The sequence below is a fragment of the Perca fluviatilis genome, chromosome 22 (genome assembly GCF_010015445.1).
Source record: "Perca fluviatilis chromosome 22, GENO_Pfluv_1.0, whole genome shotgun sequence".
Taxonomy (NCBI): Eukaryota; Metazoa; Chordata; class Actinopteri; order Perciformes; family Percidae; genus Perca; species Perca fluviatilis.
In genome coordinates this window covers 12,330,736-12,345,961 of record NC_053133.1, presented here as the reverse complement: position 1 = coordinate 12,345,961, position 15,226 = coordinate 12,330,736, and the positions used below count along the sequence as shown (strand labels likewise).

At 42.1% G+C, this 15,226-nt stretch overlaps 1 protein-coding gene across 3 annotated transcripts in view; it reads right to left on the bottom strand.

The window, feature by feature from the left end:
- Positions 1-1,597: 1,597 nt before the first annotated feature.
- The window catches only part of LOC120552514 (trichohyalin-like), a 101,885-nt gene continuing 88,256 nt past the window's right edge, over positions 1,598-15,226 (bottom strand). For 2 of the 3 annotated variants that reach the window (XM_039790637.1, XM_039790638.1), the window contains 7 exons: positions 12,353-12,462; positions 12,025-12,099; positions 10,740-10,833; positions 10,590-10,630; positions 6,081-6,183; positions 5,422-5,568; positions 1,598-2,845 (listed from right to left, as the gene is read on the bottom strand). In XM_039790637.1, coding sequence (XP_039646571.1) covers positions 2,645-2,845; positions 5,422-5,568; positions 6,081-6,183; positions 10,590-10,630; positions 10,740-10,833; positions 12,025-12,099; positions 12,353-12,462 — 771 coding nt within the window. In that variant the 3' untranslated portion in view covers positions 1,598-2,644. The remainder of the gene's footprint in view (positions 2,846-5,421; positions 5,569-6,080; positions 6,184-10,589; positions 10,631-10,739; positions 10,834-12,024; positions 12,100-12,352; positions 12,463-15,226) is intronic. The other variant, XM_039790639.1, reaches the window with a different exon arrangement.

Below are 15,226 nucleotides of genomic sequence, written 5' to 3'. Positions count from 1 at the left end.
ATTGTAACAGTGGCAGAATACTGGGCTGGTCCCAGCTCAAGCATTTTTCATATGACAAAAGAGCTGTTCCGGGTGTTGGATATATAGGTTATTCATATACAGAATATATTAAATATTGATCAAATTCCTGAAATTAAAGTTTTTGTGGTAAGTTCCCTCTATTCCTGCTTACGACGTGAATGCAAGCTTTTTGTGTGATTAGCATGGGCAACCACACAGAGACCTACAGGGAAGCCCAGACTGAGAGCTGATAACAAACAAACATCATAGGCACGAGCATCCCAATCATTTGTATCTTGAAATAGGGATCAAATAATGCCTCGTAAACACTGTAATGAGTGCTGTGATGATCAACAGCTACTCTGTCTCTCTTTCTCCGTCTCTTCCGTGGTTGAGGGCCCACACTGTTCACAAACAGCCTGACGCTAATTTGGGATAAGAAGAAAAATACTGACTTGCAATATTTTGCTGGTTTACCACAGATTTCCAAGGGACCACACATACAGCAGTGAAGTACCACCCACTCTCATTTGATGAAATTAGGTTAGGAAGGAGCCTGTTCTGTGCTTTTCGCCTTTATGAGAGAAGAGCTCATGGTGTGGAAATTAAGAGCCTGTATGTGCTTGTGTGTGCATTTGTGTTTGTGTGTGTCAGAGCTGGCTGACTAATCCCTCCACAGAGCTGAAACGAGTTAAAAACACATCAAAGGGAAGCTTAACCTCTGTGAAACCTCACCGGGTTTTCAAGAACAACAAATGATCATTCTCCTCATTGTTTCCAGGGGGACTCTTTTCACCGCTGCGCTGCTGACTTTTCCCTCGGTCCTGGGAGTTTTCAAAAAGCCTGTGGTTTCATTTTTAATGACTGTGCCGTTTGCGTAAGTGTGTGTGTGTGTGTGTTTTGTGAAAGAATATAAATGCGTGCGGATGTGTGAGTGGGTGCACGCATGTGTGTTTGCACATAAAAGAAGGGTATTTTTGAGTGTGACATGGCAAATGAGGAAAACCAAGCTAACAAGGACATGCAGTTCTACTCCCAATCATTAAAATGCACGACATCCTGACCGGCTATACAGAAGTTATGTATGAACAGAACCAATGAAGGATAAAAAAAAGGGGGTTTAGAAGACAGGTGAGGGAGTGTGGGGGAAAGGTGGGGAAGACAACATGTGAGAATGGCAAGATGAGAAAGACCTGGTCGGAGACCTGCTTTCCCTAGAATTCTCATTATCACAGTATACAATAGTGCTCTTTCTGTTCAAGTTCAGATATTTGCATGCTTTCTTTCCTTGTCGTTGCTCACGTAAATGTGAAACAGTGCTCTTCTTCAACCACTCATGTTCATGGGGAGTCAGCAGGTCAATATGGTGTCGTCCCTGCTTCAAAACCACATTTTAGATGATGTATTTAATGGTTTTGCTGGTTAACAACGTGTCGACACATTTGTGTGTCTCAGCAGTCACGTAAAACAGTTCTAAATTCTAATTATGCAATGTTTACAGGTAGCATTGCTAGTCTGTTGTTCCAACTGTAAGAAAAAAAAGATATTGTTGGCATATTGACAGATGAAATGAAAATGGGGAGAAATGCACGACCGATTACAAATCTCTGTTTTTATTTTCCCGTCTTAACAACGCGGGGGCTCGAACGGAGCGACAGAGAGAAATCAATAAATATTTTTTGAAAGTATAAAACAAAATATAAAACAACATCTACCATCATAAACATCTAATACACTCAATCACACACTCGCCCACAGGCACTTACAGAGAGACAGAAGCACGCAGACACATAATGTACTCGCACATGAATACACACGGCCACATTCGCCGCAGTAGATGCAGGACACATGGCGCACAGCTGCAGCGTAATTAGAGACTGTGTTACAGCCATCCACATCAACATCTGAGGTACGTCTGTGGATACTGATGATGTGCCGTCTCTCATTAAACCAAAGCACCACTCTTCTCCAGTGTAAGACGCATTCATCAACACTTACGAATTTGCAGTTAGCCACTTGTTCTGTTAAGGCCATTTGCCTATTTAAGTAGAATTGAAATTGATTATAGTTCATCAGAGCTGTCGAGACTTTCAAATCAGCGCAACAATAATACATTTTAGTGCGTAGTGCTACAGTTTTGTGGCAAAATAAGACCATTTATTTGAATTAATTCCCAAAGTTATACGCTGCTACTGCTCCGAGCAGTGCAGCATTTTGAGGATGCATTAAATTTCTTCTAAAATGTGAATATATTCTTGGAATAAATCTCTTAATGGCACAGTAGTAGAGATATTTTTTGGACGATTTGAGAGAATTCCATCATCCGCTGGTTCTGGAGCCCCCCTCAGGCAAAACGCACCCTGGGACTTGACTTTGACCTGCAGGGCATTAACCTCATACTGAGCACACTCCCCGGTGAGGAGCTGCAGGTCAAAAAGTCATGACAGGTCAAAGTCTTCAGGGGGCTTTATTTAGTTCAGATCCCTGCTTGTCCACCCAGACCGGGCGTCTTCCGGAGAGGCAGAGGGCCTAATCCAGTACGCTTCGCCCAAAGCCTCGCACTCACCTGGTCTCTCTAATACAGCACGGCTCAGCTTGGTTTGGGTTAGAGTCCCCTCAGTGTCCTCTGTCGCTGTGTCCAGGCTCACGGGATGAGGGAGGCGGAGGGATGAGGGTAGGGAGGTGGAGAGAGGAGGTGGGCGGGCTCTGACAGAGAGGTGGATGGAGGAGGTGGGAGGAGGAGGAGGGGAGGAGGAGGGAGCAGTCGCTCCACTTGTCTACGCATGGAGCGCTCCTCCTCCAGCTGCCTACGCAACCGCTTATTCTCCCTGCTGAGCCAGTTTAACTGGAGAGACAAAGAAAGAGACAATCTGAGAGAGACATATGCACAAAAGAAGACAGAGAATAACAATAGTTTTGAAAGAAAACCATCATGTGAGACCGTGGAACAGACTGAGGGAAGCAGGGAAGAGGAACAATTTCAGGTGAAGTTTCAAGGAAGTTTAAACATCACACTAATAATTACAAAACTTAATTGGAAGTTAGCAATAAATATCAACCATCAAAAGTCAACAGCTATCAAGTTGATGAAGTAGCGGACATCTCATTATGTGCTTAATTCATCTTTCACACTTACTTTCATGCCTGTTGAAACAGAAATGCGAGGGTAAAATTGCGAAGGGGGTTTTCAGGAGAGTATTGTGTTCACAGCTTGAAATGGTTGCAAGTAGGAGTGTACATTTCTACATGAAAACAACCAATTTGAGCGATCATTAGAGGTCGATTTGACACAAAATCATCCGTGACACAAAACAAATCACACATCGTCAGAACATGATTGGGCTCCCTGGAACACAATTACAGACTAGCTAAATTAAGGGTTTTTTATTTTTTGACAGGGACAATTGGGTAAAGGCAGGGAGGAGTGTGAGTTAAAAAGTGGCTTTAAATGCAAAAAATAAAAAAGACATTTACATTTGTGGTAATTATATGCAAAATGTGCCAGTCTAAAAACTGTAATAAGTCAGATAAAAGAGAATAAAAGATTTGAAATAATGTATTTTTAGCTATAAGGAAGAGCAAAATAAGAAATTAAAGGATGGAGAGACAAAGAGACATGTCGGGTAATGACAGTTGCACTCATCCACATCTGTTTTTTTTTTGTGTGTGTGTGTGTGTGTGTGTGTGTGAACGCTGTGGTTCAAGAATGATGTCACATCGACATGTCTGGCCATGTGTGTGTGTATGTGTACGTATGCATGTGTGTGTTAAAGGGAAGAGAAAAACACAAGCGGAGATGAGACAGACACATTTCCGGATGGTTCTGTTAACATTACCCTTCCAGACACACACACACACACACACACACACACACACACACACACACACAAAGAGAGACACACACATCTGAGCAGATGTATTACATCTCATGACTAGAAATAGCAAGGTCTTAGGCTTAACCCTCAAAGAGCCAATGACATGTCGATGTGTCAAAACTATCCTAAGACGCTTAAGGAGTATTTACCATCTTCAACAGGCAAACATACGGCAACGTGTTCATTTAATGTTATGCCAAAAGCAATAGAATTTCTAGATGAAAAACACTGAGGTTGACATTTATAATTAACCGTATATTCAAGGGGACCTGCTTAATTTTCCCCGTCTTTGGTCGCTCTGGATGCTTTCCTAATTGCAAAGGAGGGGGGTGAAATTAAAAATCACAGCTTGTCTCTTCAACCTTCACATATTGCGGGTGAACTGGTGGGCATATGTTTGGATGAAAAGTATGTGTGTAAGTGGGGGAGAAAGAACGAAAGAGACAGACAGAAAGACACGGAGGGGGGTGTTTTATTGCTGGTGAATGAGTGTGTTTGCACTTTTTTTTATTTGTATAGCTGGGTTTCCATTCAATTATTTTAATACAAATTATGAAAATTACTGAGCTAGAAAAGCTGAATATAGCAAACTTTGAGTAAATTTCTTCTCGTCGGCAAAAAAAGTTTTACATTTTTTTAATGGAGTTTTGGCTCCGTTGGCGTAGGATGAGCTGCCCAATGAAAACAACAGAAGCTTTTGAAATTTGAAAACGCTGTGCAATACCTGTCGTTTCATCGCTCCGTGCAGCTACTTCAAGTGGGGGGGTGTACTGAAATTTTGCTTCATTCTAGATGAAGAAGACTTCATCTTTAGCATGAAAGCATGAAACAACCTGGGCATTAACTGATGCTAAAGCACAATAACAGCTCACTAAATGCTAATAAAGTCTTGAAAGAATCCAGTTTTTTTTTTTACTCTGATGTTCATCTTCATTCCAGTTGATGGAAAATCACTTAGCTCGAATGTAATTTTGTGTGACATTTGCAAAGTTTGCGTGAAATTGGCTTGACAGTCGGATGTAAATCATGCGTGCGTGCGTGTGCTGTATAGCTGGTGTTAATATGCGCCTGTGGGCGAATGAGAAAGCAACAACACTAAACCAGTTTGTGACTATGAGTAAAGAAGACCGATCCAAAGAAGACACAGACCTGATGTATAACCCAAAGCCTTTCACATAATTAAACTGAGACATTCCATTCAGCTTCTTTACTGATATCTGCATGTGTGTGCAAGTGTCTGTGTGTGTGTGTGTGTGTGTGTTCAGTGAAGGGAATAGCCTTGTGTAAATGAACTGTCTATACCCCATCCTTCCCAGCTGTGCTTGTATGTTTGAGTGTGCGCAAGATGTCCGTGTTGGATCGATGTGTGTGATGATTCACACTAGAGATTAAGAGGTGCTATTACACACCTGACCTGTTAAACAACACCTCTCTCTTCCTCTCTTGTCGGTCTCTTCCTCTGCTCCACCTTCTTCTGCCTCATACCTGCAGCTAATGCCATTTGCTTTTTCCAGAAACAACACGACATTAAAACTTCAACAAGTACCAGCTTTTGTCGTCTGCCGTCAATCAGCGGGCCATTCCATGGACTAACAAAAGTCGGGTGAGCCGTTCCCCAGGCCCTCGAGTTTTGGAGAACTGAGGGGGCTGAGGAGTACTTTTGATTTGTCTCTCCTTTGGTGATTTGTTGACTCTTGTGAAGTTCAACACAGTTAAAAAAAAAAGAAGAAAAGTCAGCTTTTACTCAGAATATTCCTCTGTGTTTTTTCCCCCCACATTGTTTTATCACAGCGGGCCATTTCCCTATGCTGTCATGGAGAGATCAGCGCGGCTGTATTGATATACATCCCTCTCTCAGTTTCATGAAAGGGAAATCAGTTACCAGTGGAAAGAAACGTCACTGCTTCTTCCCAGATACGATTTGTCCCCCCTTCCCCACACCGCACCCCCCCCCCCCCCACCCCAACCCGCTGCAGACTTTTCACTTTTATCGTAGGAAGAGGAAATGGATGTCTGTATGTGCTTGTGTGTAAGTGCGCGTGTGTGTTTGAAGTTGGACGCATGAAAGCTTCCTCTTCTGTGTGAGCTCAACAGCAGGTGGGCTGGTGTGTGGGTGTGTGTTTGTATCTGTCGGGTAAAAGGACTGTCAGGACCTGGTGTGTGTGTATACCTGTGAGTGTGTGTTTGTGTGTGTCGTGCTCTTACTTGTTGATTTAGCATTCCGATGGCCTCCAGGTTGCTTCGCAGTCTGGTCTGCATGTCCTCGATTTTGCTGAGGTTTAGAGCCACACAACCCTGCTTTTCCATGCTGTAAGATAAGCGTATGTGCACACATAATGAGAAATGACAAATTAGCTTTGACGTCTTTACAGCAAATCTTAGCACCCCTGCAAGTTTAAGAGAACAGATGAATAAAAACTTTTCTTTCCAGCTGCTGCTTGAAACTGCCTCATGTGTAGTTTATCATAAAAATCATATTAAAGTATACACTCCTCCCGTCATGGTAAACTTTTGAACCCAAGTATTTTTGTACAATGATATGCATTTGCGAGGCACAACAGTTTCAATCAAATGTCCTCAAAATCCGGGGCATAAAGAAGTTGCCGTACATCATCTTCATTATAACCATCTTCATTATAACTTATTACTGAACTCAAAGATGGGTGAGCAAATGAGTTCCAGAAATCATTAAATTATATATGAAAGCGCATATAAAATAACAAATACAAAAACAAAACGAACGCAACCGCAGCCAGGGAACATTAAGAGTACAAGAAGCCATTTAAGATTTTAACTGTTTATTAAAAACGTTTTGGGGAAATGACAAACAAATGTTAGGGTCTGCTATCTTCAGACCCAGGGCTGACTATGGAATGTCTATTAAATTAACGACGGTGGATAATGGTGCTCTGTACGGGCTGAAGAGCTTGCTGCCCCCGCTTTACGCTCTTTCTTTCATGCCCCAGTGAACCTGTCCAGTTAGCATTCGGAAAAACCTTCTAAATACTTTACTGAAGACTTCTTAGCCCATTAAAGTACCACTGTACCTCCCCAATGTTAATTTTCTTGTAAAAGAGCAAGCTGGGTTTTTCTATCAGAGCAGCGGATGGAAAGACGGTCCCGCTTTGCTTCAGTTGAGAACACGGGCACGGTCATGGAGACGCTAATAAATGGCATCATTGTTCATGTAGATGTGGGTGAGCTCAGACACAGACACAGACACACACAAACACAGACTTGTGGCCCTATTAGTGATAACTTAAAACATTTAAGATCTGAGGAGACACTTGAGGGAGTTGCTAATATGTGAACTGACATTTTTGTCTGAAAGGTTTATGAGATTCATTAGTGGAACAATTCCGTTCCCATGTATCTGAAACCAACCTTGGTAAACCTCAACCAAGAGACTCTAGCAACAATATTGGTTTTATATGGAAAATGACAACAAAATACAAATTTATATATATATATATATATAAATTTGTATATATATATATATATATTTGTATATATATATATATATATATATATAAAATTTGTATTTTGTTTGTCATTTTCCATATAAAACCAAAAGAGAAATCCCAGTCAAGAGATGGTACAGGGATACCGTTTTTATGCAGTGGTGTTATCGTCCCTGTTATATTGTTGCTAGATAAAAATATATATATATATATATATATATATATATATATATATATATATATATAGACATCTTTTTCATTAATTTTTCCAAATATGAAAAGAAACAAATTAACAATGATAATTCATATAAAAAAAGCCATACATACACCAGCTGAACGAATATAATCTGAATCACTGCCTTTTAACCAACTAACTAATCAAGCTTGGCCAATGTATGCTTTTTTTAAAAAATTTTTTAAAGAAACCTAATTTCGTGAAAATTACATCCCTAAACTGAACCCAATTGCAACTGACCCTTCTAAATCTTTTAATTTCACACCATAATGATGATACAAAGAACATTAATAAGAAGAAATGCTGAAATTTCCTTTGATCTTTTAAATTGTAAATGCCTTCTAAAAGATAAGTTCCATGAGTTTTAGTTGCAACAGCGAAGGAAAAACAGCAGCCATAAACTTTAAGCACAAGCATAAAATCCAAAGCGCCACATCTCCACAGATTCTTCCCATGATTTAAAGTCTTTTCTAGATGGTAATGTGGTCTTCAGCAGATCATGAAACATCACCGCCGCTGAGACAACTGTGTGAGATTTATGCACCCGATGTGAGAAGAGGCAGCGATGCGCTCAGCGCTTGGCGTGACGCCTGTGTAAACATGTGTTCCAGTGTTTACACGCAAACATGGATGTGTATAATTAGCGGCCTAACCCAATCAGCGTGTGTATAATTACAGTCATTAGTGTCACAGCCAAGCTGCCATGCTCTCTAAACCAGGCAATAAACTACCCGGTCCCTTCATCGCCCCAATCTCGCTCCCATCTTTTTTTATTTACTGCTTTCATCTCAACATTTTATGCAAAACTTGACAGTCTTCTTCCACAGTCTCCTTATCTCCACTTTCTGTTTCTGTCACTTTGGTTCTCTGTGTTTGTACAAATCCTCTGCTGTGATCACTGGGTGCTCTTAATTGAGAGCACATTGCTAATGGTGCGACTGATGAAGCCTGATGCTTTATGAGCGCTTCTCCCCAGCTGGGTTGTGTCAGACTGTCACAACAAACAGCATCAATCTCTGCTTCTGCCACTTAGTGCATTTCAATGTGCACTGGCTTTTTAATGTTTTCAGATATTATTTTAGATCATTTGAGGCAAAATGTTAATTTTGATAACAAGTCAATATAATTAATTGAGTCACTGGAGTGATTATGAATCATATTTCTCCATATCTGTATATCTGTATCAGTGTTTCTGTGTCCCAGAATGGCCGCCCACCAGGAGCCAGGGTCTGTCCGAGGTTCCTGCCTGTAAAAAGGACGTTTTACAGGCACATTGAACAACGTGACCATGATCTGTCTGCTCTTGATGGGGTACTTCAGATAGTGCATTCATTGTGCAACAGATTGTAGCTATTAAGGCTAGGAGTATTGTTCTCAAGTCAAAAACCCCAGTCTCTCCTACATTTTCAGAACAGCCGGCATCTCCATCCGGCCATCCTTCAAAGCCAAACATTTGCCAGAAGATCAGTACGGTTGCAAACAAACCCCTCAATCCTAGTTTTGACTTGATTTGTATATTTATTTGAAAATAATCAATAAAAACTGCAAATTTGACACATTTTTTCTAACTGAAATATAACAGAGGCCTGTTTATTTTATCAATCTAAATTTCTATCTGATCTATTCATCTTTTCCTCACCTCTCTGTGGGCTTTACTGGCACAAACTGCCATCCATAACGTGAAGCCGTGACATTCCTGCTGCTTGGGAACAGTAGGCCATGTAATCATAATACATTTCTTTAATAAAGGCATATCTAATGACAAAACCTTCACACCGTGTTGATTGCTGCCAGTGATAGTGACAGTGGAGAGACACTGAAGATATCCCCTTTGCCATCAGTAATGAGATTTGTACACTGAATGTATATGGCTGCCATGCAAGTATCATGACACATCTGTTGCCTTATAAACATATGATTTTCATACATATGGCATTTCGGGTAGGGTGTGTGTGTGTGTGTGTGTGTGTGGGGGGGTTTACAATAATGAAATGAAATAAATTAGGAATCGTCATAATAAAGAAAAAAAAGAGAGAATGGATGGGGAGACACTATGGAAGAGGCTTTCATTCACTGTTTTTATCTCGTTCCATGTTATTATATTCGCTCAATCAAAACCCCTCTTATGCATGCATCTATATGAACTGCCTCTCTCGCGCTGTCCCTCTCTCTCGCCAATTCGCAATTATGAGAGAAAGACAAAGAAAACCGATTCATCTTTCTGTCGCGGCCCCTTAATGATATCATTAAAATGACTGACAGCTTTGAATAGCACTGGAAACCTACTCCAGTCAAAACAAATCTGATCCGTTTTGGAAACAGAGCCTGGTGGTTCGTTAGGGGAGGGGTGCAACATGAGCGTGTGCATGTGTGTAGAATGGGGTGAGGTGGGTGGGGGAGATGTTAATGAGGGAGACCTTAGGGGGTCACACTGGGGGTATGGGGAGTACTGCTGCAGGCAGGTGCCCACACAAACACCCTCTCCCGCACACACCCACACCCTCCTTCTCTCACCTCCATCCTACACCCAATCCCATCTGTGCCACATTCATTTTAATTACCTTTATGAACATAATAAATATATCTCCTCTCTATTGATGAATGCTATTTGACAGCCATGAGGGTGGCAAGCAGGAGAGGATGGGCCCTTGATTAGAGTGTAATCATTGTTAAAGGCTCAGCGTGAATAACGTATTCAGATTGAAGAAGAGACACACAAACACATACATGCACACACGGGACAAACACAGGTGGCTAGACCCATGGGGTGTTTCATTCACAACTTGGCACTCCTGCTGTTATCATTATCTGCTTTGTTCGGGCTAGATTGTGTGTGGAAGAGCGAAACATGGTGGGCAACGCTTTTGTTGGATGTGAATGCTAAACTCCCATCAGCTGGTGGATGGACAAAAATGCATGCACATATATGTACACCACACACACCCAGACAGACAGACATACAGACAGACAGACAGACAGACAGACAGACAGACACACACACACACACAGATGACTCACGCTCTCTCGTCTTGCCGGATGCGCTGGTCTCGGATCTGGGCCTGCAAACAATTATATAGTGAAAAACAAAAAACAAACCTGTTTGTGATCGACTCTGATTTGTCTCTTCCTACTTGTAGTTCATTGCTTTTCCACTTTGCACTTGTTCACCTTAAAGTGTTCCATGTCTCTCTCCTTCTCAGCCGCCACTTCTTTTAGTCTCTTTACCTCTTCCTTCAATGTGTCATATCCGTCCTGAAGATGCCTGATGAAGCCAGGGAGATGCAGAGACAAAGTTTAACAGAGAAATATACATAGAGAGAGAGAGAGAGAGAGAGAGAGAGGGAGTGAGAGAGAAAGGGAGACAGACAGACAGACAGACATACACCTATTATCATCAAGAGCCTCTTATTAACATTGCAGACAAAATATTCTGCCACACAACAGCAATAGTGTCTGTGTTTCTCTGCTTCCTGAACAGCCTTTAACTAGCAGTTCAGACATTAGCTCTGACACACAAATACACACACATATCGTGATCTATTATAATGAAATGCTAGATTTCCGCATCCATTTATCACTTACCCTTGTGGCTATTTATGTCAGCGTTTTGTTATGCCACCAATTCTCATTATCCAGAACTATTAAAACAAGTTGTTATTCAGATGTTTATTGTACTATTATACTACAGAAGCATGGAACAATTTTATTTAATGGGATGGGAAGTAGAAATATCACGTTTCTGTATATTCCAGGAGGGTGCTGCTGAGTATACGGCGTAAACATTCTATTGTTCTAACTTTGCGTAGCCCGGGTGTTCCAGGTGTATAAAGACTGTTACCATTGCTACAGGTTACAATTCCAAAAAGCTACGAACAAAACACTCAAACACAGTAAGTTAACAGAGAGAGAAAGGAAAAAGCAGACTGCTGGGCGGGGCAGGGGGAGGTAAAGCACCGCAGGGTGGTGGGATGACAGAAGACGGCTAGACCACTTTGATCTCTGGAAAGAGGAATATGTCACGCCCATGTCTGTGTGTGCATGTGTGCGTCTGTGTGTGTGTCATGATAACGCAGATATGCAGAATGACTGTCAGGGGCAAGCATGTCTGAGTCCACCTGAAATACCCCAACACACACACACACACACACACACACACACACACACACACACACACACACACACACACACACACACACACACACACACACACACACACACACACACACACACACACACACACACACACACACACACACACACACACACACTATAATCACAAACTCTGGTGGGAAAGTTGACCTAGTTTGCAGGTGTGCAGTATTCCCCCCCATCTTTAGTAATCGAACATACTGAAACAGGATTGAGACACGCACACAGACACCAACACGCAGACATACATTCACTCATTGATAGTGTAAGGTACCTAAAAATCTTCCTCTGAATAAATACTCACTCTTTCTCTTCAGTGACGATGAGCAGCACCTTGTTTTGGGCCTTCATCTGGGCAGTGAGGCTCTCGTTGGAAGCCCTGAGGGGAGAGAACAGATTCTGAAATCTAATGATGAACTTTAAAACTACACTAGGCAAGACTTTTATAAGGAAATAAAATACCCGCCAGTTAAACAGTATATTTTGCTTTAGAGGACACTAAATTCAAAACACACACAAAAAAATAAAAAAATACACCGCACACACACCATCAACGGAAAAACATACAGGGAACACAATACATTTTTCATATACAAATTTAATGAATATTAATAATAAGAGTGTGGTCCTACTTTTGTTCAGTAATCCAATGGCTGACATTAGTCATGACCAGCTGACTTTCATGGCGAAGGTTTGCATTGTCAGACCGTGTCCCCTCCAGCTCCGACCGGAGTGTGTCCACCTACGAAACACAGGCACATATTATCCATCGTGGGGTAAGCGATCATATTTTTTTTTTATTTTTTTACAATAATTTCCCCAATAATTAGTTATTTCCCTAACTTAAAAAACCCTCATCTATTCTCTCACTGGATTCGTGATGAACAGAAACAAGACCAACATTCACTCCATCGCTGTTTAAATGTACTTTAGTTAAAACCTTAGAGTCTAATCTTGAAACAGAGGTTAACAGCTTAAAAAATATTACTTATTTTCAAGGAAAGTATTAACGTCTAACACTGGCTTTCCACATCTTCGGCCCTGTTCAGACCTGACATTAACATGCGTTTTGGGTGATCCAATCACATATTATGGAAAGCCGACGGCCGGGGACTAGTGGCGACAAAGGCCGACTGTGACGTCACCGTGCATCAGCCGTCGTCGCCTTTGTCTTGGCCAAAAATTAGCACTGGAACTATAGACTGTACATTTTAAACACTGCAGAGACTACAGCCAACGGCCAAGTACCACGTATGTTCTGCGCCTGCGTGAGAGGAAATAACTCTTCATACCAGCAGGCAGCGGTTCTCTTAATACATCCATGTAATCTATTCGTCATTCAACAAGGGAAACCGGACAACATTGCTATGAGATACACACAACAAACAGCGTTTGCTCAATCAGCGGCAGAACCGAACAGATCCTCCAGTCCCTCTGCTTCACTCCCTGCCAGGTAGACAGCAGACACTGGGAGATAGCTAACCGGACTGTCCCTCTCCTGGTCTGTCATCCGTTCTCTCGGCCGAGAAGTCTCCCTACATTGGGAGCGGAGTTGAGGGACCGAACGGCCGGCTGCTGGCTTGTTTGCTAACGTTAGCTTGCTAATTTCACCCACCCAACATGCCTTCATCATACACTGGTTACAAAAAAAATTTGAGAAACAAAATTGGCAGTCATCAGGTGATAGCAATGTGCTTTCATTTGATTTGACAAGAGCATGCAAATTAAAAATTAAGTTGTTACATTTTACTAATTTAGAGGCTGGTCGGCTGGCTCATTGACATATATAAAATGGACCAACAGATCCCGTTGTTCTGGACGGAGACCAGTGAAGGATATTAGAAGCACTTTTCCGGTGATAGCAGTGTTAAGGCCGGGACACATCAGGCCGATTATCGGCCGTTGGGACAGTCTGGCGAGGTCTGTTTGGTTTGTCCCGTGCCGTCGTCCGTCTGGGGGGCTGTCGGCGTTCATTTTGGCCGACCTGACATGTTCGGTCGGCGGCAGGGAAGTCGGGACTCACCCGGAAATGATGAGCGGAATGAGGTGACTAGAGTCTCTCAAAATCTGATGAAAATCTTTTAAACTGACCTTTGTTGAGCTGAAATGAAGACAGATTCAGCAACTGCACGGCCTATTTCTCGCTTAAAATGTTTTCAGAAACACGTTTCAGTGAACTATATTAGTACAATATGAGATCGTATTCTGAACGGCCGCAATGACAGTCTGGCTCTGAATTTCCGGAGAAAACAAACCGATGTGACGCGTTCGTCCAATCAGCTGCCGGTTTTCATTTATTGGGCAACATTACAGATTAGCGCTGCCTGCTGTTATAGAGATGTATTACGTCTCGTCTCCTCTCGTCTTTTTGGTCTGTTCTGTGGCAGTTTTTTGGACCTCGGGGACGCGACTGATCATATCGACGGGGTTTTCTGTCAACGGTCGCCCGTCGGCTATATGTGTCTACACCATTACTGCGAAGCCTCCAACTGAGCTCGAAGACGTAGATGTGACGTGACAATGTTGGACGTGAGCAACCTGTCTGAAAGTTAAGTCTTCTGGTAGCTGTGCCAAGAGAAATCTCAATCATTCCCAATCTTGCAGACTGAGAGCGTAAGTATATGTAAGGAGATAACATAGGCACAGGCTAATTATTGCTAACTAAAATGCTAGTTAACATTAGTACTTAAACTTAAACAGCTAATGTGAGTCGAAACTGTCTGCGAGCTTCTCCTGTACTGTAGGGTAATTTCTCTACTGTGCGACAGTAAGTCGCGTAATTATGACACAATCGTTAGCCTATTTTTACAAAAAGGTCTGCTACGGAGCCATAACATGAGGTACAAGGTAATGGAGCCTTTTATACATTGTCGTGTTTCTTTAGAAATAAACAATGGACAAATGGAGTCTTTACACGCTTCAGATGTAAAGTTATTCGCTGTCAAAGTGGCACCAAAATGAATGGCAGTCAATAGATAGGAGCTACGTGTTCCAAGGAGAAACTTACCCCCTTGGGCTGGCTAGTAAGCTAGCTTGCTTGCTAGGGGGCTAATTGTTTTGCGGTGCAGAGGGTGCAGAGAGATTGAAGTCTATTACGGTCTTTATATTAAATATCTCAGTACAGCCGACAAAGGCCGATGAAAGCCGATGAAGGCCGACGCTTGACGGCGGACACACCGCAAAAACTAGGCGGGAAACGTCACCGTTGGCCCAACTAGGCTGTGTCAGGGCCTTGAGTACACAAGTTCACACCTGGCATTAAAATGCGTCTCCTACTGAGTCTTGAGTGACCACTTTGATTGGATGTCACTTCCCCACTCCATATGCAAATAAACATGCAGCCTACTGTACGTAATTTCCGTTTGCAAAGACCAAATGCATGTTGTTTTTAACCGGTGGGAGGCGGTAGTTGTAATATCCTACATACTTGTGAATTTAAGTACATTTTATGGACCTAAAAATAACTTGTCTACCGGTGGTCCCTGGGGACCTCAATGCCACGACAC